The sequence below is a fragment of the Notechis scutatus genome, chromosome 5 (assembly GCF_049901735.1).
Source record: "Notechis scutatus isolate UNSWTSFEM ecotype Mainland chromosome 5, rNotScu1.2, whole genome shotgun sequence".
Classification (NCBI taxonomy): Eukaryota; Metazoa; Chordata; class Lepidosauria; order Squamata; family Elapidae; genus Notechis; species Notechis scutatus.
In genome coordinates this window covers 77,068,531-77,096,268 of record NC_142013.1, presented here as the reverse complement: position 1 = coordinate 77,096,268, position 27,738 = coordinate 77,068,531, and the positions used below count along the sequence as shown (strand labels likewise).

At 37.3% G+C, this 27,738-nt stretch overlaps 1 protein-coding gene across 2 annotated transcripts; it reads right to left on the bottom strand.

Moving 5' to 3' along the window:
• Nucleotides 1-684: 684 nt before the first annotated feature.
• Nucleotides 685-27,738, bottom strand: MXRA5 (matrix remodeling associated 5). Of its 2 annotated transcripts, none has more exons than XM_026666891.2 (8): nucleotides 26,822-27,738; nucleotides 26,070-26,207; nucleotides 20,965-21,180; nucleotides 17,121-17,250; nucleotides 16,176-16,566; nucleotides 9,522-14,183; nucleotides 8,005-8,905; nucleotides 685-4,253 (listed from the first exon to the last, which is right to left on the bottom strand). In XM_026666891.2, exons 3-8 carry the CDS (start codon nucleotides 21,168-21,170, stop codon nucleotides 2,345-2,347), a joined length of 8,199 nt encoding a protein of 2,732 aa, XP_026522676.2. In that variant the 5' UTR covers nucleotides 21,171-21,180; nucleotides 26,070-26,207; nucleotides 26,822-27,738; the 3' UTR covers nucleotides 685-2,344. The 2 variants fall into 2 exon arrangements, with proteins under 2 accessions (XP_026522676.2, XP_087823188.1); XM_087967062.1 differs by lacking the exon at nucleotides 26,822-27,738 and adding an exon at nucleotides 26,550-26,771.

The window sequence follows — 27,738 nt, the reverse complement described above, 5'->3', positions numbered from 1 at the left end:
ACAAGACTGAGAGTAATCAGATCAGAATGGGAGGACAATGTAAATAGAAATTGCGCTCCACTAAAAACAAAGGTTCAAGTCAGGTAGCTTAGCCAACATTGTGTACATATTTGTGTCAAAAGCATCCAATATGTAGATATAACTCTAGCAGAAAATTACACATATGCTATTCTTCTGTTTGAGCCTATTTCTCTGACAAATATTCGATAGGATAATTATGCCCTCATCTGCAATCATTTGTCTTTGGTGAGCCATCCTTTTTTAGTCCAGTGCAGCAAACTTTGGAACTAGTTTGATGGCATGTATCTAATATTGTTATATCCTATTGCTTAAATAAAAAGCTTACTAAGCATGGGAACCTTAATGGATTTAAAATGCCAATTTATCATTATATTAATCATGTGTTTTCCAAGTTCTTTCATTAGATCTTCAAGATAAGGAACCCAGGTTGAACTAATTGTGCAATGCTCAACCCACTAAAGTATCTATATGTTATTGTATATCATACATATCTTTTGGCAAATCATTTAAAAATAAGAATATCACTTTTAAATCTTTTAACATTAATTAAATAATTAAACAGTTAAGAATTAAAATGGAATGGAGTATTTTTTTATATACCCTCATTGGATTGTTCAGCTTATCTTCACCCTGAAGTTATCAATAGAAAAGCTACTATGAAAAAAATGTGGAAAATATTTTTATTATAAAACACAGTATACTGATCTTAATATTACATACAATACAGTAAAATATCAGAGTCTTGTAAAGACCAATAATTTATGTACTGAGACACCTGTCACTGATATTCTTCTAGTCTCATAGTCTGAAAAACACACATAAACAAATATAAAATAAAAGGATGTCAACTAGGAATTCTGTTGCTGAGTTCTATTTTTACTTTTACAGTAATTATTGTTTTGCCATGCTGAAATAAAATCAGAGGGTTATTACTCAGTTATTGCTAATTGAAAGATTCAAAAGAACTGCAAAAGAGAAAGGGGGAACATTTTGAAGTTGCTAAATTCTCATCATTCCTGATTTCTGACCATGGTTCCTAGCATAGGAATCTTCAGGGCGATAGGTGAGGTCACATTTATCACAACATCATTACACAAATTGTAACACTTAAGGACAAATTGCAATATGGCTTGTATCAAAAGCCCTTGCAACCTTGGGTTACTGAGCATCATAGTTTGACTTCTAGAGATTCATAGTTTTCTTAACCCTTGTGACAGAAGTATAGTTAGGACTAATTTTACAGCAAAGCTTGAAAACTAGATGTGGTAGGAAGAGATATAAAAGAATAGCTTGCAGCCAACAACTAGAAGGAAGCATTTTTTTTTCCTGTGTCAACTTTTTTTTAAAGTAATACTGCTATGGTATGTCTTAAGGTGTTTGTTTGAAAACAGAATTTAAGATTATCTGTGGTTAGAATAGAGTAGAAATGGGCTATGAAAAATTGTCAACAAATGTTTCCCATTTTAGCATTGTTTGTAAATATTGCATATTTACAATACATTCTAATTTGCTTCCTGTCCAATAACGCTCAAATTATGGAAAATTAATGAGAATAAATAATTTTCAAATGGACACTAAATAATTGGATTAAATTTATAAGTGAAATTTAGGCCAAAACTATTTATTACTAGATTTGCAAGATTGTTGCTGGAAAAGGTCTTCTTGTCTTTCCTTTGTAACTTACTCCATCATGGCAACTGACTTTTGAATTTCTGCACCTACTTCACTGGCAGATAGTGACGTAATATGGGAGCAGGAAACTCAAAAATGATGCTCCCACATTCAAGGGTCAATTTTATCAAAATGATGTATACTCATATTTACATATGAATATATTAATGTAAGGGAGACAACTTGAAATTAGAAGAATACATAGCATGCCATAAATCGGGTTAAGGATTAGTTTTAGGCTTTATGCATTGCACAAAAGAATTAATTACAGTGGTGATCCCCATGAAATCCCCTTTAATAGAATCCAAACAAATTTGGCTTGATTGATAAATGGATGTAGGGTCCCTCCAAATCAAATTTCAAAGCTATATTCAAACACATCCATTTTACAGTGATCCCCACTGAATTTTGATTGTATACCCCCTTGCTCTAGTGTTAAATTCCAAGGCAGTTGGTGAGAATTTCTATTAACAGCATAAAGACTGTTCCTAAACCTTCTTTAAAATAATACCTGTCTCAATTATAGTTTGTTACTTTATTAATATTAACCTGCATGATTCACCATTTGTTTTCAGCTACTTTATTTACTATCATTGTTCACTTGACAAGGATTTTAGATATCTCTATATATTCAAAGATGTTTGCTAGAGTTTTAGAATATGTGTATATAGGTTGCTTTGGAATCACTGCCTAGTATATTTTTAGCAGTGCATTTATAGAAGCCGGCATCCCTTTGTGTAGCTTGCTGGATGATTAGGGAGCCCTGAGGATGAAGGTATTTGTTTCCATACAGATGAGACTGAGCTCCTGTGGTTAGATGCAGTTTCTCTGGCAGTTCCCAAGTTATGTCTGCTTTAGGAATTCCAATGGCCATACAATTCAGCTTCACTGTATTCCCTGGCCTTGCATAAATGACTGGTGCTGGTTCACTTGTGATCCGGGGTGGATAGGCAATCACAATCACAGGAACATTCATAAGGGAAGAGCCATAATCCGTGGCTACCTTGCATAGGTAAGTCCCTCTATCAAACACAGAGGCCTCACGTACAATGAGGGAGCCATTCTCAAGCAGGGAGAATCGTCCAATAGCTTGGGGACTATCTAACACCATTCCATTAGGCAGAGTCCAGGCTACACGAGCTTGCTGACCAGGTTGGGTGCCACAGTGAAGCTGCAATGTCTCTCCATTGATGATGCTTACTAGGTTGTTATAATGTTTGCTGATTTCTGGTTTCACTCCCACTTTGAGGAAGACCACCCTCTCTACATAGCCCCCTGGGTTTCTGGCAGTGCAACGGTAAGTCCCAGCATCTGCTGCAGACAGAGCACTGATGTGTAGTATCCCATCTCTTTTGTGATAAAATCTCTGCAGATGACTGCTTTTCATCAGTTCAGTACCATTGGGAAGGATCCAGGCAGTTCTGGGTGATGGGGTCCCATGGACTGAGCAATTTAGATTGATGCTGTGACCTGCAGTGGCTGTAATCCTTTCAGTAACAGGATCCCCAAAGAAGGGTTTTTCTACCTGATCCACAACCTGAAGCTGCACAACTAGGCGGGCCTCTCCCCCTTCATTTCTGCCAATACACACCAGCTGCACAGCATCTGTGTGCCTTACCCCACGAATATCCAGTGTCCCATTGCGATGTACAGTGATTCGGTTGCCATAATAGGGGGCTGGGAGGATCACTCCTTCTGGGAAAGCCCACATGACCCGGGGAGATGGGATGCCTTCTGCATTACAGTCAATAAGTTTCCGGCTGTCTTTTACAGCCATTTCTCTGACTGAGGTGCTGGTGCTGGGGTGACCATTTATTTTAGGGGGTTGAACATTGACATGGATCCAAACAATTTTGCGGTCCTCTCCAGCACTATTGCGGGCTACACATGTATAGTTGCCACTGTCAGATCTTTGGGCTTTTTGTATGAGAAGTGTCCCATCTATGTACACTTGATATTTATCTGATAAGGTTGGAATTGGTCTATTGCTTGGGGATAACCAGAATACCTTTGGAGTAGGCTCCCCTTTTGCTTTGCATCCTACAGATACTGCATCACCATATGGGATGTTGAGAATTACATAGGTTTTATTCCTAATTGTGGCAGGTTCAGCTACTACTTTAACCCGCACTTTCATCTCATCTTTACCAATCTGGTTCTCAGCATAACAGGTGTAGTCTCCTTCTTCTCTCAGCCCTACTTCATTGAAATATAATGTTCCATTGTTGAATACCACATATCTCTTTGCTCGGCTTCCACTGTCATCTGATTGCATGAAAGTGTTAACCATACTTCCATCTGGAAGACTCCAGGAGATCTCAGGGTTTGGTAGACCTGTGGCAACACAATCAACTTTTAGATCTCCTCCATATATCACTTTGTGATTATTCTCATTCTTGTGTTCGATTTTGGCAGGTTTCATCATCACATTTACTTTGAGGACCACATAATCATCTCCAATCTTGTTGCGGGCCATACACAGGTAGTCTCCTGCATCCTTGTCAGTGACAGAGTGGATAACCAGAGTTCCATTGCCAAGTACCTTGATTCCGCTGTCCAAACTGTTTTAAAGATGAAAAAAGGAAGGAGAATATGTTTATTAAATGATCATCTGTTGAGCTATCAACAAACAAAAATAATTATGCAATAGTGGTGAATATCTATAGCTCAGGTGAAGGTTCATTCTCCAAGCTTGATACGGAACAAGACAAGATACAGAAGAATGAAAGAAACAATGTAATTTACAAAACCATCCGTAACAATTGCAATCAATTCTACATGGGACAAACATCATGTTAATAAAAAACCAGGATCCACGAACATCAGCGGGCAGTCAAATGCCGTGATCTTAAACCCCTATTCTCTACTCACGCTGATACCAAACAGCACCAATTTGATTGGAGCAACACAAAAATAATTGGTCACACTACCACGTGCCACACTCATGAGTTCATTGAAGCCTGGCACTCTACAAACAATTCCATCAACAGACCCATTGACCTAAAACCAGCCTACAAACCCCTCAAAATCAAAATCCAACCAACCCATGCAATCCCGTCCACAAGCACTCCACTGCCCAATGACCCTCACCTGATATAACCTCCCCATTACAAGACCCATCACAAGGGTCTCACTGGTGACTCACACCTAACCTGTCACAAGATCCACCATAAGATACTTTCTTGACACACCCACACTGACCCATCATAAGACCCATCACAATGGGACCCGATGGGACCCTCACCTGATGTGACCTCACCATCACAAGACTTACTGATCACACAAAGCCCTTATAAGCAGAAGGACAATGACACTGGCATCTCCTAAACTCTGCTGGAGATGTTACTAGCCTGGTAAGGAAATGTTCAAAAAACAGCCCACAAGCTTGAAGAACAAACCTTCACCCTCAAAAATAATTATCTTTATTTTCAGGCCAACAATCCCATACTGAAACTGATTTAATTTTAATAAAAGGATGTTTTTATTTACTTCCAATTTCCCTTTTGAAGACTGTGGTTTTATAAACTGAATCCTGCATGTAGACATGAAAAAAAATATCTGATTTTATATGTTCTGTGGTATGTGGGTAAAAGAGAGTTAACAAAATGGACTTACAGTTATTTCCGTTCAATTCAAACTCCATAAGAATAAAAAAAATAATAGGAATTTAAGACATACCCAATGATCATCAATGACATTTATATTCTACCTTCATTATTTTTTAAAATAAATAACTAAAGGTGATAAACAGGACATGCCTAATGCTCCTTCCTCCTCCTATTTTTCCCACAACAATTATGTGAGGTAGGTTGGGCTGAGAGAAAGTGACTGGCCCAAAATGACCCAGTTGGCTTTCATATCTAAGGCAGGACTAGAATTCACAGTCTCCTGGTTTCTACCCTGGTGCCTTAACTACTAGACTAAGCTGGTTTTTCTTGGTCTTTCAAGGTCAAATCAAACAAGAGAGGAAGGATTACTTGGGACCAGTAAAGAGATTAGATTTCATTGAATACATGCTTGCTCCTTTCTTGTAATATTTTCATTAAATATACTATGGCAAAATATGTTAAATATTTTAATAATCCTTTTTGGCATGCCAGAAGTCTCTCAAGACATGGATTTGTTATCGGGCTTCCAGGGAACTAGAAACATGCTTAAATGGCTCAAGTATTGAGGTCACAATTTTTATCTTTTCTGTGCCTAGGCTTTGTACATTTGTTTTTCTAATATTTATCTTTTAATGTGAATTTTATTTATTTTATATTTGCTGTTTTTATATTTTTGTTTTCTTTAATTGTGAGATGGAAGGCTCAATATGATAAATAAATAAATACATAAAACTAGCATTGGATCATGCTTTCAGTATTTTGTGATAGTTATCAAGTCATAACTACCAAAGCTTTAGTGTAGAATGCAGTTTTAGGTCTCAGCTGAGTATTCTTGAGACTCAAAGCTGTGAAAATAGGGCATTTAATTATTACTCATTCATCTGTAGCTGGTATTTTAGATGATACTTTTATACTTTCTCCCCATGATTTTTTATAATTAATTTCCTTTCTATCATTCCTAGTTTGCCATAGAGTAGCCTATTCAGTATAGGTTCTGCCCTTTTCATAACGCAATGGGTAATTAAAGCCCATCAATCTTCCCATGCTAAAGTGTTAATCTATGTAGGAATGTGTAGATTGAGCTAGAGAATAGGGTTATCATGTTTGGGCTGACAAAAATAGCAGTAACGAATTGAACGACAGCAATAAAGTATAGAAAATTAATAACTTGGTTCCCTTACAGTGGCTATGCAGATTTGTGCAACCAAGATGTGATAATTTTAAAATGAACTCATATTACATAAAAGAAGAAATATTATTTCTATGCAGGGAACATTAAATTCCCTCTGCAATGTAAATTACAAGGATTACTTATGTGAAATGATACTCAGAGTACCACCATTTCAGTCAAATATATCATCCTCAAAAAGTATCTGAGCATTTATTATCCAAGTTTGACAGATACACACACAGAGTGAGGGAGGGAGGGAGGGAGGGAGGGAGGGAGGGAGGGAGAGAGAGGAGAGAGAGAGAGAGAGAGAGAGAGAGAGAGAGAGAGAGAGAGAGAGTTGATACTTGTAATGGGGAATTTATGACATGCCTTAATATAAGGGTACCCTATCACTATTTCTCCAATTCCTGCTAAGTGATTTTTGAGATTATTTGACTGAAGTACTAACTCATGTATTGGACACTCCTTCACTAATTTTAACAGAGTGCCATGTGATACTAAAGCAAAAAACTGATCCACACTGTATCTACTGTACATCTTTAGACTACGCACGTGTTACAAATATTATAAGAAACATTGCCAGACAACTGCAAAGGGGACTGTTAATCTACTCATGCTTTGGTATTAGCTTTTCAAAGGTATGCTGGAGCTTTCCTTGGCCCATCATGAAAGACTTGAGGCTAGGAAGTGAAATCTGTGACCTTTTCCATATTAAGCATGTACTCCACCAGAAACTGTAGTCTGCAGCAAATGGAACAAGTTATGATTCCATCATAAACTGGAATATGGAATTAGAAAGTGACCTCACTGCTGCAGTTGGAAAATGATTCTCTGCTAAGAAGTAAAGATGTCCAATTCTCCCTGTCTTACTCCCCATTCAAACATCAGCAAAGCATAGTTTTAGCTTTATCAACTCATCCAAGATACATAAAGCATTGCAAAGGCTGAAACTGTAACCTAGTTCCTGCCTCAGTATATTTGTCTCTTATGGTCAAGTTCAGCTATCGACTGACCTGGCTTATTTCTGAAAATACATATATAAAATCAACTAATCCACAAAAATTGCAATGTTACATGAAAGAGAAATACAATGGTATGAAAATTATAATACATTTGCTGATTAGTTCATATTCAGAAACTATGATATATATATAGCTAGATTCTAATGCATCTTTGCATACTCAGATATAAACTAATAATTTATAATCATGGAACCTAAAACAGATGTGCAATTTTTGGGAACCTAGGACCAGATTTCAAATGGCCACATTACAAATGAGGTAATTTGAATTAATTTAAGTAATCAATATATTTATCTTCCAGAAATTTGGGAGCAACTTCTGTAAGGACTTTGAAAGTCTTACCCCCATAGTTTAGGAAGCCATAGATAATCATGGATCCAAAGTCCATGCATCCCTGGCTTAATGTAGATATTACTGCAAGTAATGAAAGGATGATGTTGATTTAAAGAATCATTACCTATAAAATCAAAATACAACAAATTACAGCTAGAATACCAAAATAAATCTTTACCTCTGTAGAGAATCCACCATTCTTTTTGAAGGAAGCCTCCAGAGGATCCATGGCCAAGGATCCCCAGAGGCACTGCAATTCAGTCGCAGGGTGCTACCATAGGTTACATCTGTTCTCTGGGGTGAGCTTCCTGTGATCTTGGCATTTGTTGACTGCTTTTTGACCTGCAACTGCACAGTTCTCCTGACTGCTCCAACCATATTTGCTGCAATGCATTCATAGCTCCCACTGTCTTTGGGCAACACGTGACGTATATAAAGGGTTCCATTTGGAAAAACAAACAGATTACCATGGACAAATTGAGAGGGCCGAATCTGAGTCCCGTCAAAAAGTACCCAACGGATACCAGGGGTAGGGGCTGCTTTTGCACTACAGTGAATGTTAATGCTTTGCCCCACATTGAGGGAAAAGTTTTCTTCTTTTTCTTGCTCAATAATTGGAGGCAAGGCAGCTATGTGAAGTCTCACAGCAATACTGTCAGCTCCTGCAGCATTGCTGGCTATGCATTTGTAAATTCCCCGATCTTGAAAGTTAGCGTCTTTCAGGAGCAAGGTTCGGTTCTCATATAGCATAACCCTTCCCTCCACAGTACTCACAGTTTGAAGTATTTTACGATTAGGAAAAATCCAAGAAATGTGTGGGTTTGGGATTCCAGTGGCTTGGCAATCCATAGTCACTTTTTCTCCAAAATAAACAGTCAAATCCTTAAAGCGAGAACCTAGCATTTTGGGCTGTTGGGCTATGACAGTCAACAGGACAATCATTTTATCAATGCCATGAGAGTTCTCAGCAGCACACAGATACTGTCCACGGTCCTGAAGCTGAACACTGTGAATAAAGAGTGTGCCATTTTTCAAGACGTCAAAACGTTGCATCTTTGTTTGGGCTGTCATCGTGGCTCCTAAAGTATCAGAGTAGGAAAATGAAACACAAATTGTTGTTTCAACATTTTCTAAAATGCCTAGAAATGCACTGCAATACTCCAGTAAAATCTAAGATGCAGTAAAATGTAAGTACCAAATCTAACTATTTGCTTCAATCAGTCAATAAAAATTAGTGATTTTAAATTTTAAAAGGTGTCCTTTTAAATTTTAAAGGGTGTCCTTTTTATATTAAAAGAAGCATCACACCCTATAACATATATTAGGGCATTCTTCAGATATTTTAAACCCCTGATCCTATGCTCTTAGCCAGATTGACTGGAATTAACATGTCTATGGAACCAATTTATTGATTTAACCCATTCAATATAGTTTCAATGAATTTCACAATAAAAATGGGGATGCCTATCAAGATATAATTCTTTATTTTGCATCAATAATGCACACCAAAGTGCAAATATGCATGATGCAACAATCTATTTTACTGATTGAACAACTTTATAAATGTATTGCACCTCTGAAATCATCAAAAGAAGCAAAAATACACGATTAGGTTAAATAAGCATGCATAAAAGCATTCAACGTGAATGATTTTATATCCAACTGCTGTTGAAATGAGAGGATGAAAAAGGTTACCTGTAGAGATTTTTGTCCAAGAAAGGAGAGGCTTGGGTTCTCCTGTGGCATCACATGGGATAGCAACATCTGACTCAGCAAGAGCGGAAAGAATGGTAGACATTTTAGTGATAATTTTAGGTTTTTCTCCTTGTGGTGTTAAAGGCACAGGAGACTGAATGAAGCTTGAGTTGAAAACCTTAATTCTATCCAATTTAGGCACAAATAAGACATTTGGATTATTATAATAGATACCACTGGAAGACTGCAAGGTTGAACTCACTTGAGATTTTATTTTTGGAGTAGTGAAGGTAGGAATTATTGTCCCAGATGCTGGTACAGTATCCAAGGATATAGAAGGTACTGGGATAGTGGTGGCTTTTAAAGAAGTGCTATGCATTATCTTCTTGGTAACAGAGAGAAATGTTTTCTCAGTTGTGCTTACTGGGACTGGTAGATTAGATACCAGTGGTTTAGAGTTCACACCCAAGTGCTGAAATATCCTGGTTCTGTTCATCAGAAATGGTGTTCTAGCATTGTGCAAATATGGTATAACATGATTGATTGTTCTTCCAGGCTTATCTCTACTTTCAGGAAGAAAGTTGTTGACAAAAACTTTGGAGTGAATATTTTGTCTGATTTCATCTTGGTTGTCAGATTTGCCTAAAATAGGCATTTTAGGTCTATATAATGGAGCAGGTGTGGGGGTAGGGAAGGTCGAAGAGGTTTTTCTCTCTTGTGTGGTATAGGCTGCATATGCTGTTATCTCTGGTTTATTGGTATAATGAAGGGGCACTTGGTGAGTTATAAAATGATGAAAAAATCCTGGTGCAATGAGATATGGAGGTTTCACAGTCCCCCTCACAGGAATGTACTTTGGAAGTGAAAAACCTGGTTTTTTTCCAACTGGTTGATTTGGAATATTTGGATTTAATGAAAAGCTGCTGTGTGGTCTGCTACTACCTTGTTTTTGTTGAGTGGTGGAAAGTTCATTCTGTCTTGAGCTATATCTGGCTCTTATACTATCAACACTGGGTATCTTCCTATCTGGATATGTTAATTTAACAGATGTGTGATTTTCCTTTGTTGAAGAGTTATATGATAAATTAAGATTCATTGGTGTTAATGGGGGAGGAGGAGTGAGCATTGAACTGGATACAACTGAGGGATGTTTTTTTTCAGTTCTATATATTGCAATCTCATCTTCATGATTATGGATCTGGCTAGTAATTTCTTTGGAGTGTCTCGAAGTTGGTAGAATGTGTGTTTTATTTTGCCAGAGATCAAGAATTTGATTCATTTCTGTAGGTATAGAAGTATGATCAGAGACTGAACTGTGGTGAGATAGAATCACTTTTTCAACTTTATGAAAAAACGGTTCCACTGTAGTCTTTAATATGTAATCTGAAAAGTTCCACAATTTTTCTAAAGATGGCAGAGTTTCAGGATGTTCTGTTTGGCTAACAGATAGATACTGTTGAGTAGCAGTCTTTGACTGAGCTACCCTTGAGTCAATAACATTTGGGGAGTCTGATGAGAAAGAGTTAGCTTTTTCTTCAAGTTCTGGAATCACTGAAGAAGTAAGATCAAAAGATGATGTTGAGCTTTCTCCTAAAATGCTTGCTGTGGGTGTATTTGTTACTTCTAATATGGGTAACTTATTTTCTGTAGCTATTCTATACTCTGGATTGTGAGATAAATGCAGCTGCTTTGGAAGTGACCTAGTCATTGAATGATATGATGATGTCACTGTTTGACTTTTCTGATCCTTTATGACACTAGAAAGAGTTAATGGTGTCTTAGGTAATAAAGTAGGAAGTTGAACAGCTGAAGTTGCTGTTGCATCCTTGGATTTGTGTACAGTATTTATTAATGATGAAGAACTCAGTTTTTGTATTTCATCCTCTGGCTTCTGATATCCAGCCATAAAACCTGGCATGGCTTGAGTGGTATTGTCAAGTGTAGATATTTTTGGACCAAAAGTTATCTCTTCTACATTAAAAGCTGTAGGAGGAATTGGTTTTGGTCTTTTGAATCTATTTGTTCTCCGTCTCCCATATGGTCTTCTTCGTGAATGCTTACTGATCACTGGTTCAGGTGTACTTATTTTTCTTTCATATGCTGTTATTATGGTTGCTGTTGTTGGTTTGTTAGTAGTAGCAGATATCAGCATCCATTCATTCTTTTTCAGTGGATGAATAGTTCTTTCTATAGTAGAAGATTTTGGTTTTTCAAGATTTACATTTGTTAATATTAGATTTTTAGAATCTGTAAATGGATTAAAAGGAATTACTTGTTCATTTTCAATGTTGTCATATTTGTTAGTCATTTGAGCAGCAGATGCAACAATGGTAGCTGAGTTGTTGATTTCAGCATGTGTAAAAGTTATTGTGACATTACTTACATTACTCATAGATTTAGCTTGTAAATATTGTTTGTTAGTTTTAATCTTATGGCTTTTGGTAAGGATAGGATCTTTGACTGACATTTCTGAATATGGATTAGGTGTGGCTTTCTCTCTATTGCTGACTATCATTAAAGTGCTCTGGGTATAAGGTACAATTTTTTTTGAGATCATATTTATTTCTCCATTAAAAATTCCTGTCCTTTTTGGTTCTACTTTTGATTGGTCTATGTTTGAATCGCTATGATCCCAAGGTTGTGTCTGTATAGTTGGAGAGAACTGGATTTCCTGTGCTACAGAAGTTGCCATGTGGAATGGATCTTCTGGCATTTTTGAGAATTTATGTTCCACACGCACTGCTGAAGAAAGTATTTGGTCTTGATTATAATTCTGCATGCTGATGACAGAGGGAATGGTGACTGAAAATAATTCTGCTTCATCCAAATGGGAAGTATCTGCTGAAGATTCTTCTCCATTGATTTCCACAGCACTCCTTGGTGGAAGACTGGAGATAGGTAGATGACTTCTTGTGGTCCATTGTGTAAAAGGAATCTCTGATGTGGTACTTAGAAGAGGAACATAAGTGGTTGTAAGTCTGGGAAGACTTTTTCTTCGGACTTTTGCCAAAATATTAGCCCAGTGCTGTGGATTAATTTGTTTGTTTGTCATATGAATTCTCCTCCTGGATTCAAATACTCTTCGACCCTCAGCAACATTAATCTCTTCAGTCCTATCAATGCCTTTCCATAATTTCATTTTACGTTTCCCATTTTTATTTGGTCTTACCTGAACCTGAAAAATGTCATCGCTCTTCTGTTTCAGTGATTGTTCATAGTTTTTGAGATGAAATTTCTTGCTTGGCATAATGTAAATCTCTTTATCACCTGATCCCTCATCATCTCCAATGACCTGCTCCCTTACTGAGGTTCTTGAACCAGGTTGCTTTTTAAATTTTATCCTTTTAGAAGACCTGTCAGAAACCATCTTATTTACTGTTACTTTAACAACAACTTCATCTGATCCTTGTTGATTGATGGCCACGCATCTGTAGTAACCACTGTCACCTACATGACTGTATGGAACTAACAAGGTGCCATTTTGTAGCAAATATCCACTAGAGGAGTTTGACAAATCATTAATCATTTGGCCGTTTGGAAGTATCCAGCTTAAATGAGCATCTGGTATAGCCACTGCACTACAGGGCAATAGGATGGAATCCCCCACATTTTTTTCAATTTTTGTTAGTTCAGACTCAACTTGCTGAATAGCTGTGGGTTGCACTAGAACTCTGTAGGCCACTGTGTCTACATCATCTCTCACTTGGGCAACACAGTGATATATCCCTGAATCAGCATAGGCCACTGACCTGATGATTAACTGGCCACTACTGAGAACAGAAAATCTTTTGCTTTCCATTTTGAATGGAGCTTTCAATTTTGTCCCATCTGGGAGAATCCACCTGATAGAAGGACTTTCTGATGCTTTGACATTACAGCTTAGCTGAGCATTTGAACCTTCTACTACACTTTGAGCAGCTCTTGTATGCTGGTCTTGCTCTATCATAACCCAGCTGCTTTTCTGTTGCTTGTTTTCATGAGGTTGAATAGTTTGAGAAACCTGGGAAGAAAAAGAGAGGACTACCATTTCTCCTGTGCTCTGGTGTCTGTTTAATTGGATGTGTACGAATGGCTGCATCACCCAGGCAGGCTCAGCAAAGATTCTGCCTTTCACACCTGTGTAATAGGGAGCATCATCATAATCAGAACCTTGCCTATAGTGATAGCTTAATTTAGGTTCACGAGTGAGCACATATTCTCTTTTAAGTTTGACAGGCATTTCACTGTAATATGCAATAAGCTTCCACAACTTCTCGTAGTTTTCTCGGTTCATATTGCATTCCATATCCAGAGAAATAGTATCATTGACCACAATTTCATAAGGAGAGATCTGATTCCACTGGATTTTGGTAGAGTCTGTTGGTTTTTTAATTTCACATTTGAGGTCCACTGAGTTTTTGTGTTCATCAGTCAAGTTCAGAGTAATATTCCATGGAGGCCACTGAAATTCTTCTATTAGTAACTCAGAGATGTCATCTTCTTTTTCCTCATCATTTTCCTTGATGTTGATGTTCTGTTTTAAAGGAGACTGTATGATTGGCTTTTTGCAGGAAATGTCTTTCATATTTAGAATATCTTTCTTCTGGAATTGTTTAGGAAAAGTACATTTGGGACAAAGCTGACCATTCTCATAGGCTTTATCTTTTTTACACTTTAGGATACCTGAAAGACAAAAAGAAAAGGCATTTTGAATTCACAGGACTTTTGTTTGGCTTTCTCTGCTGCTCCATGTTTTAAATTATACTCTGAATTTAATCTGATTATTCTTTTTAATTGGTCTGAACTTATTTTAATTATTTTTCATCTAGTTTGTTCATGTTTTTTCAAGATAATGTTTATGCTATCTAAGTTAGCCATTAGATAATGTACATTTTTATAAATGTGTCATTTTATATTTATTCACTTATTTTCATAGTATCCAATAGAGCTCATTCGTTCATAAATAAGTTTATGTAATAAAATAAATCTAATTACATGTAATGTTATCACTATTATGCATTTTTATAGAAATACAGATACAATCAGACAATACTTAATTGAAAATATTATAAAGCTTTCTGTAAAATTTGAAATACCTTCATTTCTCTTGGGTTTTATCCTATGTTTCCTTATTCCCATTTGTAGCTATAATAAGTATATTGTAGACATTTACCTATATAACTGAGATCTCAGAAGGATCTTTTCTTGAGTTCTACTAGTCATCCCATAATCCCTTTAAGTTATTAATGGTGACTTTTAATGAGACTAATCTAGCAGGCATCCAAACATCCTTTGCTCTTTGTAACATCTGGCATATACTGGTTCCAAAACTGTTCAATGAAATGGATAATTTCTTCTAGTATTCCTGAAAAGTAGTCAAGGCAGATTACTACAGTGACCTCTTCAACAGTGGTGTTTGTACCATGCCATTCCCAGAAGTTTCTCCTAGTGTCATGTTATCAACATTACAGTACCATGCAAATATTTCCTATTTTAAAAAAAATAGGAAAGCAGAGCATACTTTAAAGAAGTGAAACACTTTTTTGTTTGTGTCAGAAACACCTACAAATTATACATATAATATTCAACACTGAGCAAAAAAATATAGGTATAAAGTAGATCATAGAAATATAACACGTGTAAAAAGTACATAGAATGAATAGGATTAAAACCAAATGACATTCGTCTGGTATCAGGTCACGTATACAGCATTTTCTTTGACCAGCATGATTAATCACTATTTTGCTGGTATGGAATTTTTTGCATTTTTTAAAATATTACATTATTATTGTTGTTGTTGTCATTATTGTTGCTGCTGCTGGTTTTAATTGTGTTTTATTATATTAATTACTTATGTATAGTTATGATGATATGCTCCCTAAGAAACCACGGATATGGGGCACTAAAATTTTATTTTTAATAGATAGATAGATAAACTCATAATTATTCAGAATAGATAGATAGATAGATAGATAGATAGATAGATAGATAGATAGATAGATAAACTCATAATTATTCAGACTATTCCATAATATTGGTATCTGACACAGCAAAGCCAAATAAAGTTATTTTTGTTGTTTCTTACATCACTTGGAAATCTCAGCTCATAAATGCAAAACTTCCCTTACAACCCCAGAGAGAATTTTATGAACAATTTTTAGTGGTTAAAAGACTCCTCTAATACCTACTTAAATGGTTACATTATGAGAAAGTTCAGTTTGTTCCATCCAACCTAATATTGTACAATATCAGAAATATATTAAGTGTGAAGATTCCCTGTTTTGCCTTCTTGACTGTAAATTGAACAATATGTTACCAATTTTGAGAAGAAATGCCATTGCCACTTGAAGTGTATTCATCTTAGTATTTTTATTCTTCATGTATTGGGAGAGAAGTGGTTTTCATTTTTGTTCATTGAATAGCATGGTGAATTGTCAAATTCTGATGGCATGGTGAATTGTGAAAATTATATTCTTTCTGATTTATCCTGTAATCTGTATTTAAAACATGATATGTTTTAAATACAGATTACAGGATAAATCAGAAAGGCTGGATTTATATATTACATGAAAACACCTCAAGAGAATTTAATATAGATTGTTATCAATTTATGACCAGAATCGTAATCAAAATATTGATTGTTCATTAAGTGATGTGTTACAAAGATTCTCTTACCTGCAGATTTCTCAGTCCATTCAAGGAACCATTTCAGCCTGCAGTCACAAGACCAGGGATTCCCATGAAGATAAATATTCTCTAGAAGAGACATCCTTTCAAAAATGCCCTTAGGCAATGTTCTAATGGCATTTTCAGATAAATAAAGATGCTTTATTGTTGACATCCTGAAGTAATCAAGAACTAAGAATGTTGAAAATGTGTTTGGATGAAGCTGTTGAAGCAGATTTCCTTCCAAGTGGAGAAGTTTGAGGGAAATTAATCCATTGAAAGCATTTGGATGGATGAATTCAATTCGGTTGTGGTCCAGGTGCAATCTCATCAAGTTGAAAAGCCCTTGGAGGGTTTGGCCAGTTATAACCTGCAGTTTGTTATAGCTTATTTTGAATACCTAAATGGACAAATAAATTAATGTTACTATCTTTATTGATATTTGAACTTTACAGAAAAAACATGTTTTTATACAGAGAGCAAATCTGTGCCCCTTCAGACTTAGCTAAATTACAATTCTCAATTTTTCATCAGTGGTACAGGATAACATAATGGCTTAATCTAGAGAATCAGAATTAGGGGAATTTGAGTTAGATACATAAAAAATTATCCACAGGAAATTAAGTGTAAGACCTTATTCAGTTATGCCATATAAAATCTTAATAAGATGATTCAAGAATTTCTAGCTATAAAATAATTAAAATGAGTTAGGGTTATTGTACAACGTTTAAAATCAGTTGTATATTTATTGAAGTGTCATAAATCACTAGCATGTATGAGCAGGCACTTCTATTTATAATATCTTATAGACACAGATGGATTCTCTAATAACAAAATCACTGATCTCTCTATAGGCAGATTTTGGGTGCCTACTGGAACACACTTTAGTTCACTAATGCTTAGGAAATAGGCTCTAATTGTTGTTATTTATTTAGTAAATATTTCTGGCTTTACCTGTAGTGATGACAGATCTTTTAAAGCACCATTAGGTATATTTTGGATATCATTGCCATGAAGCATCAGCAGTTCAAGCTTTGAAAGTCCCGCAAATGAGTTTTCAGATACAGTTTGAATGCTGTTGAACCTGGATTAAAAAAAGAAATGGAGTTTTGTTTCATTATTCACCATTATTCTTTAACGAAAAGGTTTGTCATTATGAGTAACTTTGGTTTATCCATAAATTATAAAGTTAACAAACCATTTTAACAGTATTATTGTACCTACAACTGACATTTCAAAAATTGTTTTTAAATATCTTCTTTCCTTCCTTCCTTTTCTTTTCCATAAATTATAAATAAATTCCACTTGGAATTTAAATTCATGAAAAATGCCAATTAGAATAACATTCTCTGATAACGTTCTCCTTAAATGAATAAAAAAGTATGTAGATAACATTTAAAAATGGACACCTGCAAAATAAGTTCTGGAAGCAGAAAACCAAAACTAGTACCTGAATTGTTAAGATAATATAAATAACTATAACAGTAACTGGTAATATAAATCTGGTAGAATCAGTGCCAAGAACAGATTAACATAAACATCTGTATTTTACAAGAACTTCATTATATTATTGCAGCCTGCTTTTGAAATGTTAACAGAACATAGCATAGTTTCTAATTAAATAAAATCCACTTTCAATTGTTCAAAAGGCCAATTATATTTTTATGTTCTACATTTTCCCAAATATTAACAGCAGTACCAAAAATCAGAGATATACACCAAAGATACACCAAAAATCAAAGATAATTTTTGACCCACAGCCTAATTCAAAATTGCTTTTTAATAATATAGTATTAAATTATATTAATGGGTTTATTTATTTATTATATAATAAATTATTGAACACTTAAAGTTTAGCAACTAAAATGCAACATTAAATGAGCTTTAATTTTCAAAGCATCACCCAGATCAACAAATACTCTTCTATTTTGAAAGCAACTCGCATTGTATTTGGTTGTTGTGATAGGAAAAAACAGATGTCTGGATTAAAGGAAATAAGGATTTTAGGGATTGTACATCAGGTATTCCTCTACATAGCATTTAGTTTGACCTATGTCAGCAAAAGCTGCATCTGTGCTTGGCAAGGGAGAAAGTAGATATATTTGCTCCAGCTGCTGATATGACCTCTTTCTTCTCAAAATGCTGGAAAATATCAGTACTGACAATATGCAGATTACATGCTATCATCAGGTAACTGGAAGCAAAAAATGAAGAATCTGCACAGTATATATTTCATTTATTTCAAACAGCATCTGTCAAACATCATTCAAGCTATAGACTTCTTTCTCACTTTGAGGTACTTAGAAGATAGAATGCACTATGAAACTAAAGTCACAAGAATAAGAAAAAAGAATTTAAAGATTTAGTGCTATGGTCTAATCTTATTCTAATGTTTCAATCAGCTTTAAATTAAAATATGAAAACGTTTTCAATACATCAGTAATATTTTTTCCTAGAACATGACATAGTGGGCATAATGGCAATAAAGGAATATATATATAATTTTGTGTTTTGAGGCTATTGTTACAATATGGCAATATGAAAATACAACTCCTAGAACATCTCCTTTATGGTCATGATGTCTGGAACACCTTCTGACTGCAATATCTGAATTAGAGAATTCCCCACCCCTACAATATTGCATAAGCTAGGGTAAGGTCAGAATCCAAATAAAAGCAAAATATATTAACCAGTTGCAGAGTTTTATATGCAAAATGTGTACTGTTGAAATAAAGCTCTTCATGATTTAGGAAGAAATACAAGGGGGCCAAGAAGACAGATTTATTTATGTATTTATTGCCTTTATTATTTTTATAAATAAGTCAAGGTGGTAAATAAACTACCGTATATACTCGAGTATAAGTTTAGTTTTTCAGCCCATTTTTTGTGCTGAAAAATCCCCCTCGGCTTATACTCGAGTCAGATTCCCTCTGAAAAAAAAATGGTGTGGAGCTTTGCTGCTGCTTCGTCCGGGGTCTCTGGGCAAACACGCCCACCCGAGCGGGCTTTGCCGCCGGCACGCAATGAGCGCTGCCCTCGGATTCCTGTCCGGTTGCCCCCTTTGAGGGCGAAGGCAGTAAACTGTTCCTGTAGCAGCGGCTGCTCCGCTGACATCTGCGGGCAGACAGGCGAACGCGGACCTTCTCCTCCAAGGGCGCCCGGCGCCTTTCTACCCACCCCGGCCCATCTCTTTCAAGCGGCGGCGACTGCGGGCGGGGGTCGTCCTGCGGGGACACCAGTGGGCGCGGAAAGAGGGGCGGGTGGGAGAAGCTCCTCTCCCTGCCCCGCCCTGGGGGCTTCCCCTTCTCCCGGTACAGGAGCTCCACGGCACTGGGCGGGCGCCAAAGACGACGCTGGGGCTCGGTCGGAACCGTCCGGCGCGCCCGATCTGATGCTAGCGCAGCGGCTGCGCGCAGCTTCGCTCCAGCGGCGGCCTTCCAAGCCGTGGCCTTTCCCTTCCCGAGGCGACGCGGGACTGGGCCGCCCGGCGGCAGCGACTCCCAACAGCCCCAGCGGAAGGGAAAGGCAGGCGGCGGCGACTCCCAACAGCCCCAGCTGGGAAGGGAAAGGCAGGCGGCGGCGACTCCCAACAGCCCCAGCCGGGAAGGGAAAGGCAGGCGGCGGCGACTCCCAACAGCCCTAGCCGGGAAGGAAAGGCAGGCGGCGGCGACTCCCAACAGCCCCAGCCGGGAAGGGGAAAGGCAGGCGGCGGCGACTCCCAACAGCCCCAGCCGAGAAGGGAAAGGCAGGCGGCGGCGACTCCCAACAGCCCCAGCCGAGAAGGGAAAGGCAGGCGGTGGCGACTCCCAACAGCCCCAGCCGGGAAGGGAAAGGCAGGCGGCGGCGACCGAACAGCTTAGCCGGGAAGGGAAAGGCAAAAAGCGCTTTGCCTTTCCCTTCCCGAGGTGACGTGAGATAGTGAGATCGTTTCCCAAATTAATTATTTTTATTTTTGAAATTTACCAGTAGCTGCTGCATTTCCCACCCTCGGCTTATACTCGAGTCAATAAGTTTTCCCAGTTTTTTGTGTAAAATTAGGTGCCTCGGCTTATATTCGGTCGACTTATACTCGAGTATATACGGTACTTCCTAGTACGACTTCCTCCTTTTATTTCTCCCAAAGCAACCATGGGAGATGGATTGGACTGAGAGAGACTGACTGGCCCAAAGTCATCCAGTTGGCTTTTATGCCTAAGGCAGGACTAGAATTCAGTCTCCTGGTTTCTAGCATGATGGCTAAATCATTAAACTAAAAAGATAGGGGTAGAAAAGATGAAAACCGTACCAATAGCAGGTATGATTTATTCATTTATTTGTATCATGCTTTCATTATTTTTACAAATAACTGAAGACAGCAAACATATCCAACATACCCTCTTCCTCCAAATTTCCTGACAACAACAACCCTAAGAGGTGAGTTAGGCTGAGAGAGAATAACCCAAATCACCCATCTGGCTTTCATGGTTAAGGTGGGATTTGAACTCATGGTCTCCTACTTTCTAGTCTGCTGTCTTATCCACTAGACCAAACTGGCTCTTATTTGATTTACCTGATATAGGTGAAACAAATTTAGTGAGAAATTGATGGGGTTGGAGAACATCTCACATGTAATAAAAATTTTGAATTATAACAGTTAATTAAAGGGTTTACAACAGTCATTGATCTCTTTATAAAAAGTATTGTTTCAGTTTGCAGTTTATTTCCTTGACAATGAACAATACTTAGATAACACGTAGGATTAATTTCACAGAATTGTATTCAAGAATATAAAACTCCATAGAAAAATTATTATACAAACCCCAAATTAATTCGTTCCACATGCTTAGAAATTTTCGATGGCACGGCTCCTAAGGACCGAAATGTGCAGTGAACTTCACTGGGAACATAGCAGGCGCATGGCTGAGGACATGCCAGGATGACTTCTGAAATCCCCAGGCAGAGAATCAGCACCATGGATAGTGTCCCCAAATTTGGATGCCTTTGCATCTTCCTAAAATTCTTCATTTTGCTCACCCTTAATTCATTTGTGAAAAAAAAAAAATCATTATTAGATAGGTACAACTCAGATACAGCAATCAAGGTCTCCAAATTGAAGCATTTGTTAATAGGTTTAGTGCTTTAGAATGCTTTGCAAATTAGAATAAATTGACAAGAAAGCTAGTCTAACACAAGCTTTTAATATTAAGCATCAAAACTGACATTTCTGAGAGTACAGTAAGTTTCATTCTAAGCACTGTGTTCCCAGTATTGAATACAACATGTGAACAACAGAAGTAGGCCCTGGAAAGTTATTTGATGTTGGGGGTGTCTCTTCTATGTTCTAACCCTTGAAAGAGACTGAATCCCCAACCCCAGATGTTACCACATTAGTCAACAACAGGAAATAAAGGATCCCTGATTTATTTCCATAATTAAGAATATAATATTACTCTATGGAGTAGAATTGTCCACAGGATAGGATAGGCCCAGCATAAACTCTGTAGACAATAGAAAAGTCATTAAAATCTGACCTTACTAGGAAGCTTATTGGGAGGTGAGTGCCTAGATTTGGGTTCTCTATCCAATAAATGGGATTTAATCTTTTGCATGCATTTTGCTTAGCATTGTATTATTACAATTTTGCTGATTTTTATATTTTACTATGGGATATATGAAGTTGCTAAATTGCAGTTGTTATTGGATTGGGTCATATGACATTTAGAGTTTGTTTTATGGGTGAAGTGAAACATTAGTTGAGAACCAACCAAATAAATAAATTACTGTAATGCAATGCCACAAGGTCTATAAATGCAAGATCAGGATTCACTATTATTCTTAGCAATTAACACAATTTTGAGATCACACATATTATTTTTTTAAAAAAAGCAAAACTAACCTTATTCTGTATTAACTATGCCCAGTATAAGTCAACATTTTTAAAGTGTCAAAGAAAAGTGTTGCAGAAAAATGCATAAATGTCGGATGTTCTGATAATTTATCTCTCAATTTCCTATCTGAAAACTTTTTTTCCTATAAGAAAAATTACTTACTTAAAGCTGATGTAAATTATACGAGCTCTCACTTTGTTTCTATTCACCAACAAATTTTACATGGATTTTTCTGATTTTCTGCTTGTTGTACTCAATTTTTTTCTTGAGTATCTTTTTACCTTTTTAACCAAGATCTGCATTGCCATGCCTAACCCAGTATGCCACCATTATACTGCAGGGGATATTATGAGAAGCAGTGGAGAAACCATATTCTTGGGTCAAATGGTGTCACAAATTTACCAAGTACGGCCAGTATTATAATCCTTCCTGCTAATCATACAAACTACTTCCTATTCATAATAGCTCATAGCTGAACCATTAGTCTTCAAAAGTTCTGTATACATTTACATCTGCAAGCAAAAAAGTGCCTTTCCTATCAGCATCATATGCAAGCCATTATAACTGAAAGGTTTCATCAGCTTAGTAAGCTTCTGAAATATTTGTGGTTAGAGTGCCCCCTCAAATATTTGTGGAATATTTTCTTAAAAAGAATATTTTCTTAAAAAGAAAAACAAAAAACAAAACCAAAAAACTCTGGTATGTCTATCAAAGTTCTATTTAACAAGGTATTTATTTCATAAAACTGGTCATATTTAGATATGTTGCCTTTCTTTTCTTTTGAGAACTAATCTACATCACCTACTCTTCCTATAATTCCTGTTTAGAGCAAAACAGAATTTGTAACATCCGAAGATACTATTTAAAATCCCAGACTCAAACTTCTAAGTTAAAAATGTTGCACAGTGCAGTGAGATTTCTCTCTTCTTTTTCTGAAAATAATCTGAATAGCAATGGAACATGTATACTATACTTTGGCATTATCTTTCTTCCTCATCACTCTCTTGAGGGTCAGCAAATACATACCAACCAGAAAACAACAGCTTTAGGGTGTTTTTTAGGGTCTAAAAAAAGAGAATAAAATATGCAGGTTTTACTTAAACTATGAAGTCACCCTTAATAGCTTAAATAGAAAACTTTATCCAATTCTGTTTACTAGATCAAAGTATAGATACTTGTACTTGTAGATATTCCATAACACACACATGCATACACACCTTTACTCTTAAAATATCTATGATTATAGTGGGAAACAAATGGGATAAATAGATAAATGAATTAATTGGTGGCATATATTCTTTTGTACTGCAGTGCTTATTTTTCTTTAAATAAAAATATAACAGCATTTTATCAACAGCTGATCTCCTGGAATGAATAAAGTCTAAGAGTTATGATAAATAAGGTATTTTTAGAATTTATATTTATATTTGTATCTTCATGGGGCAAACCCATCTGATATACATCTCTATATAAAAGCTAATGAAAACATTTCTTCATATTGTACTATTAATCTTCATTTTTCTTACACATAATTCAGAAATTGCAACATCAAACTGCACTCATTATAGGTTCCATACTATTGGCAAAGATTTTGATAAACCACACATTACATCAAATAGCTTGGTTCAGACATGATGTGAAACCAGTTTTGTGCTACATATGTAAATGAGTTTGGAATGTGCCTTAGGCCTATGTAGCTTCTTCTCATCCTCTCTTCCCATTTTATAGTCGGCTTAATTAGTTACTACTTGGTTTCATTGTGGTATGGAACACAAATACAATCCATATTTTACTGTTTTATGTTTAATAGAAAATTATGGTTTATCATATTCCAAGAAGAAGCTGTATGCACAAATGGAGAACTAGAATGGAGGAATCCCTGTGTGTGTTTAAGGCTCATTTTAAATTCTTCATGTCTCACTAAGCCATGGCAGAGTGCCAAGTCTGCATCAAACTAGCACTTTTCAGTGGAGAGAGATCACACGTTTACTGATGATGAGCAAAGATATTCTGCTGGAAACTTGGCCATGAGCCAGTACTGGTGGAAAGGCAAGAAAAACATTTATTTGAATGTTTTAAATAGAGACAGACCTCCAATTACCCAAAGCCTACAAGAATTATTGTATTTCTTTAATTGGGACTAAAGTCTCACTAGATTAATAACCATGTATGGAAGAGTACACCACTAAATGTACTCCAGCTTTTTCTGAAATGCCTAAGCATGCATCAACTACTCTAATCCCCAGCTAAAATGAGCAAAGTCTATGCTGATGGAGACTATTATAGCACTTGAAATCCAACACATATGAGAGTCACCAAGTTGGGACAGAGTACTCTGGGTCATTCAACTTCTTTTTGACACAGAAAAGGAAATCCAACTCAAGTAGACTTTCTGAAAACAGACCCCCAACACCCTGCTGATAGTTCTACTATCAAATTAGTGTTACAGTCTAGACAGTTATCCCAACATGGAACTGAAAGCTAACATCCTGTAATTTAGATTTAGTATAGCCTTCTACGTATGTTTTCTTTTCTTCAACTTAAATATACAGTAATAATATATACACTTTTGGCACATATTTTTGTAGTTAACTCATATGACATGATTTATTATCTTGTATGGTTTTCACATCTAATTCTGACAAACAGGTATTCCATGCTACTCTCATATATCTTTGTATCTCTCTCTCTCTCTCTCTCTCCCTTCCTCCCTCCCTCTCTCTCTCTCTACACACACACAGACACGTGTGTGTGTGATTGCTTATTCCAAGATCTTGATAGAATTATGGAAGACCATTTAAACAAGACCTCCATGTTAATAAAGAATTATTGATAAGCACTCTATGGTCTTCCAGCCAGCACTGATTCTACCTGATGGACTACTTGCCTAAAGGTATTCAATCAGTTTGCTCTGGCCAATCATTGATTAATGTGCAATGAGCCCTGGGCAGATATCCAGTGAGATTCATACATGCCCATAAAATTCAATGAATGTTTAAATTATTCTTGTTTCTCAACAGAATAGGTTTGTGCATGAACTTTGGAGGAAAGGAAGACATACATAGAAAGGATTCTAAACACCTTGAAAAAAGGGCACAATTATAAATAAAATGATGGACATGATCCCAAAATAATTGCTGTGACAATATTTATATAGATTGATATGGGCTTTAGAGAAGCAGATAGAGTTGAGTTTGAATTATATACTGAGTTAAATGGTAAAGTTTGATTCCATTCTACTAATATTAACAAAATGCAGTGATTGAAGTGTTGGAAACTAGGTTGAAATATCCCTATATTCATATTTTTACTCAACTTGCAATTCACTGGGCTATTTTAGGTCTATTACCACATTCAGCCTATCTCTCAGTATTTCTTGTGAGGATACAAATGGAGAAATGGATGAGGAATGTTACCTTGCCACTATGAAATTTTGAAAGCTACACATCTTAAAAGTAAATAATAATGTAACCAAAAAGTGGAAAAGAGTAATTGTAAAAAGAGAGCAATATTTACCAAGCTAGCGATTTAACCGATAGGATGAACATCAGAAAGTACTTCTTTTTAATGTATTATATGGTATTTTTGCTAATTTACATAAGTATTCTGCATTATTTTATATCATTTTAAATTCCAAGGTGCAGCCATTATCAAAGCAAATTATTTAATAATCTGCCTGAAGTACATTATTAGATACAGCTCCCATTCTGAGATATTTTGCTCATGCTTAAACACTTATTGTTTTCCAAATCTGAAGAAAAAAACATACATAAGATTAAGACATTCCCTTCCTCTTCTGGTTTTTAAATAAAATTCAACTTGACTTCTGAATATTCATACTGTAGCACAGTGCCCCCTAGGGACTATTTAAAGCACTACCTAGCTAGGAAAAAATAAAGCAAGAAAGACGCCTGATGCTCAGAATGCCCTAAGTGTTATGTAGGTCCTAAGGGAGGATTATGCCATAGTAGTGTTTGGTCAGTGATGGTGGAGGATGCTGGCTGAGAATCTGATCATGGTAAAGTCAAGCACTAACCTTTTGTTCAGCAGAGATCCAGCTAGGGTCAAACTTTGCAGACCATTCTGTGAAATTCTAGCATGCAGAATGGATCTCCCTTGTTTAAGGGAGGATCAGATCCACGAATTTATCCCCAAAGTAGCCTCGGATTTCCTTCTGAGAAAGAAAAGGAGAGAAAGAGTAGGCGGTGAGAGAAAGGATGAAGGCTTCATCGGCTCCACTCGGGTCAGCAACAGAGGAATGTGGCAGAAGTATAGGACTAAGTAACACTGGAGTTGCTTGTGCATATAACCCTGTGAATATCTTTTAAGAACACATGCTTCCCATTAGAGAAGAATGCCCTTAATTTTCTGAGTCATTACATTTATATATTCAAAGAAACTGACAGACTATTGGAGGGGGGGAAATTAACCTCCTTTCCTAATGAATTTCTATTTCATTCCAGCCCCCAAATACATCTAAAGTGAAGGTTGTGAGGAGAAAAAAAAAAAAACATACCCGCACACAAAACAGATCCCCAAACTTTCCATTCATCGCAGTTAGGAAAACGGAACCCGCAATTCATTTTTTCGTTTGCTAAAATACACGCGGGCGCATATTCACACAATTTAAAACAAACAAACAAACAAAAAAAAAAAAAACCAGCAAACGGCAGGAGCCTAGTGGTCCAACGCCGTCCAGGCGGCGGGAAGAAGGGAACAGACGACCTCCTGCAGCAGCCCGACGGAAAACCCCTGAGGAGCGGAATAACTGCTTTAGCCGGGCGTTACCTCAGCTCTGCGCCGGCAGGTCAGACGCTTTCGCCCGCGTAGCCCATCCTTTTCTTCGCCAGGGACTGTTTGCCGGCGGAGCAGCCGCTGCCGTTCGCCTCCGCTCTTTTGGCTCGCTTCTTTCGCGGCTCAGTCCCCCGAGAAAGTTGCAGACGTTTACATCCCACCTTCAAAGCGCCTGACTTGGAGCCAAGCTTAGCAACTCTGCCGGGTGGGATATAATACCTCAGCAACTCCGCTCAAGGAAATTCATCGCTCCCGCACTGGCGATAACAAACGTGGAGAAACTGAGGGAGGAAAAAAATAAATCAATCAATAAATCAAGGAGTAACGTTGCTCAGCGATCTCTCCGGGGACTCTTTGCTCCCCGCACCCCTTTCAATCCGGGATTGTTCGTGTGAAAAGCCGAGGGAAAGCGGACGCATTGGCGGAAGAGCCTCCGTTCATTAAATATCGCTTGACTTTTCTCTTCCTCTTCCCCCGCTAGGAAACTTTGGCCAGACAAGTTTGCCGGCCAAGCCCAAGTGGGACGAGAGGTAGACTCAGGCAATTGCCCCGCGCAAGGCATGTCCCGCGCTTCCTCTCTCTCCCCCCCGTTTCTTGTGTGGCGCTTTTGAAGCGGGCGGGAGCAGAGCTTCTCCAGTCCTTTTCTAGTGGGCGGCTCTTGGAAGAAGGAGAACTCCAGCGGACGGTAAAATAAAGAAAGCAGCTGGAGCTGGTGGAGCTCCGGCTGGTGCGTGGCCGCTTTCCTTTTCTCTCGTTTGGGCGAGATCCATCCCCCCACGCAGTGTGAAGGGTGGACTGTAACCATAGTGTGTTCAGTCCCATGCAGTGAGACGCGACGGACTTTTACAACATGATGCGCCCTGGCTCTTGCACTAAGTTTATGGCTGCACACGGTGCTGAGATGCTAGAGA

Bases quoted from the DNA above. Each gene is read 5' to 3' on its own strand.
- MXRA5 (XM_026666891.2), bottom strand. From the start codon at position 21,170: ATGAAGAATTTTAGGAAGATGCAAAGGCATCCAAATTTGGGGACACTA. The intron at 14,184-16,175 runs GTAAGAGAATCT...TTTGTCTTTCAG, and splicing joins ATGGACTGAGAAATCTGCAG to GTATCCTAAAGTGTAAAAAA. The intron at 4,254-8,004 runs GTAAAGATTTAT...TCTTTAAAACAG, and splicing joins ATGGTGGATTCTCTACAGAG to TTTGGACAGCGGAATCAAGG.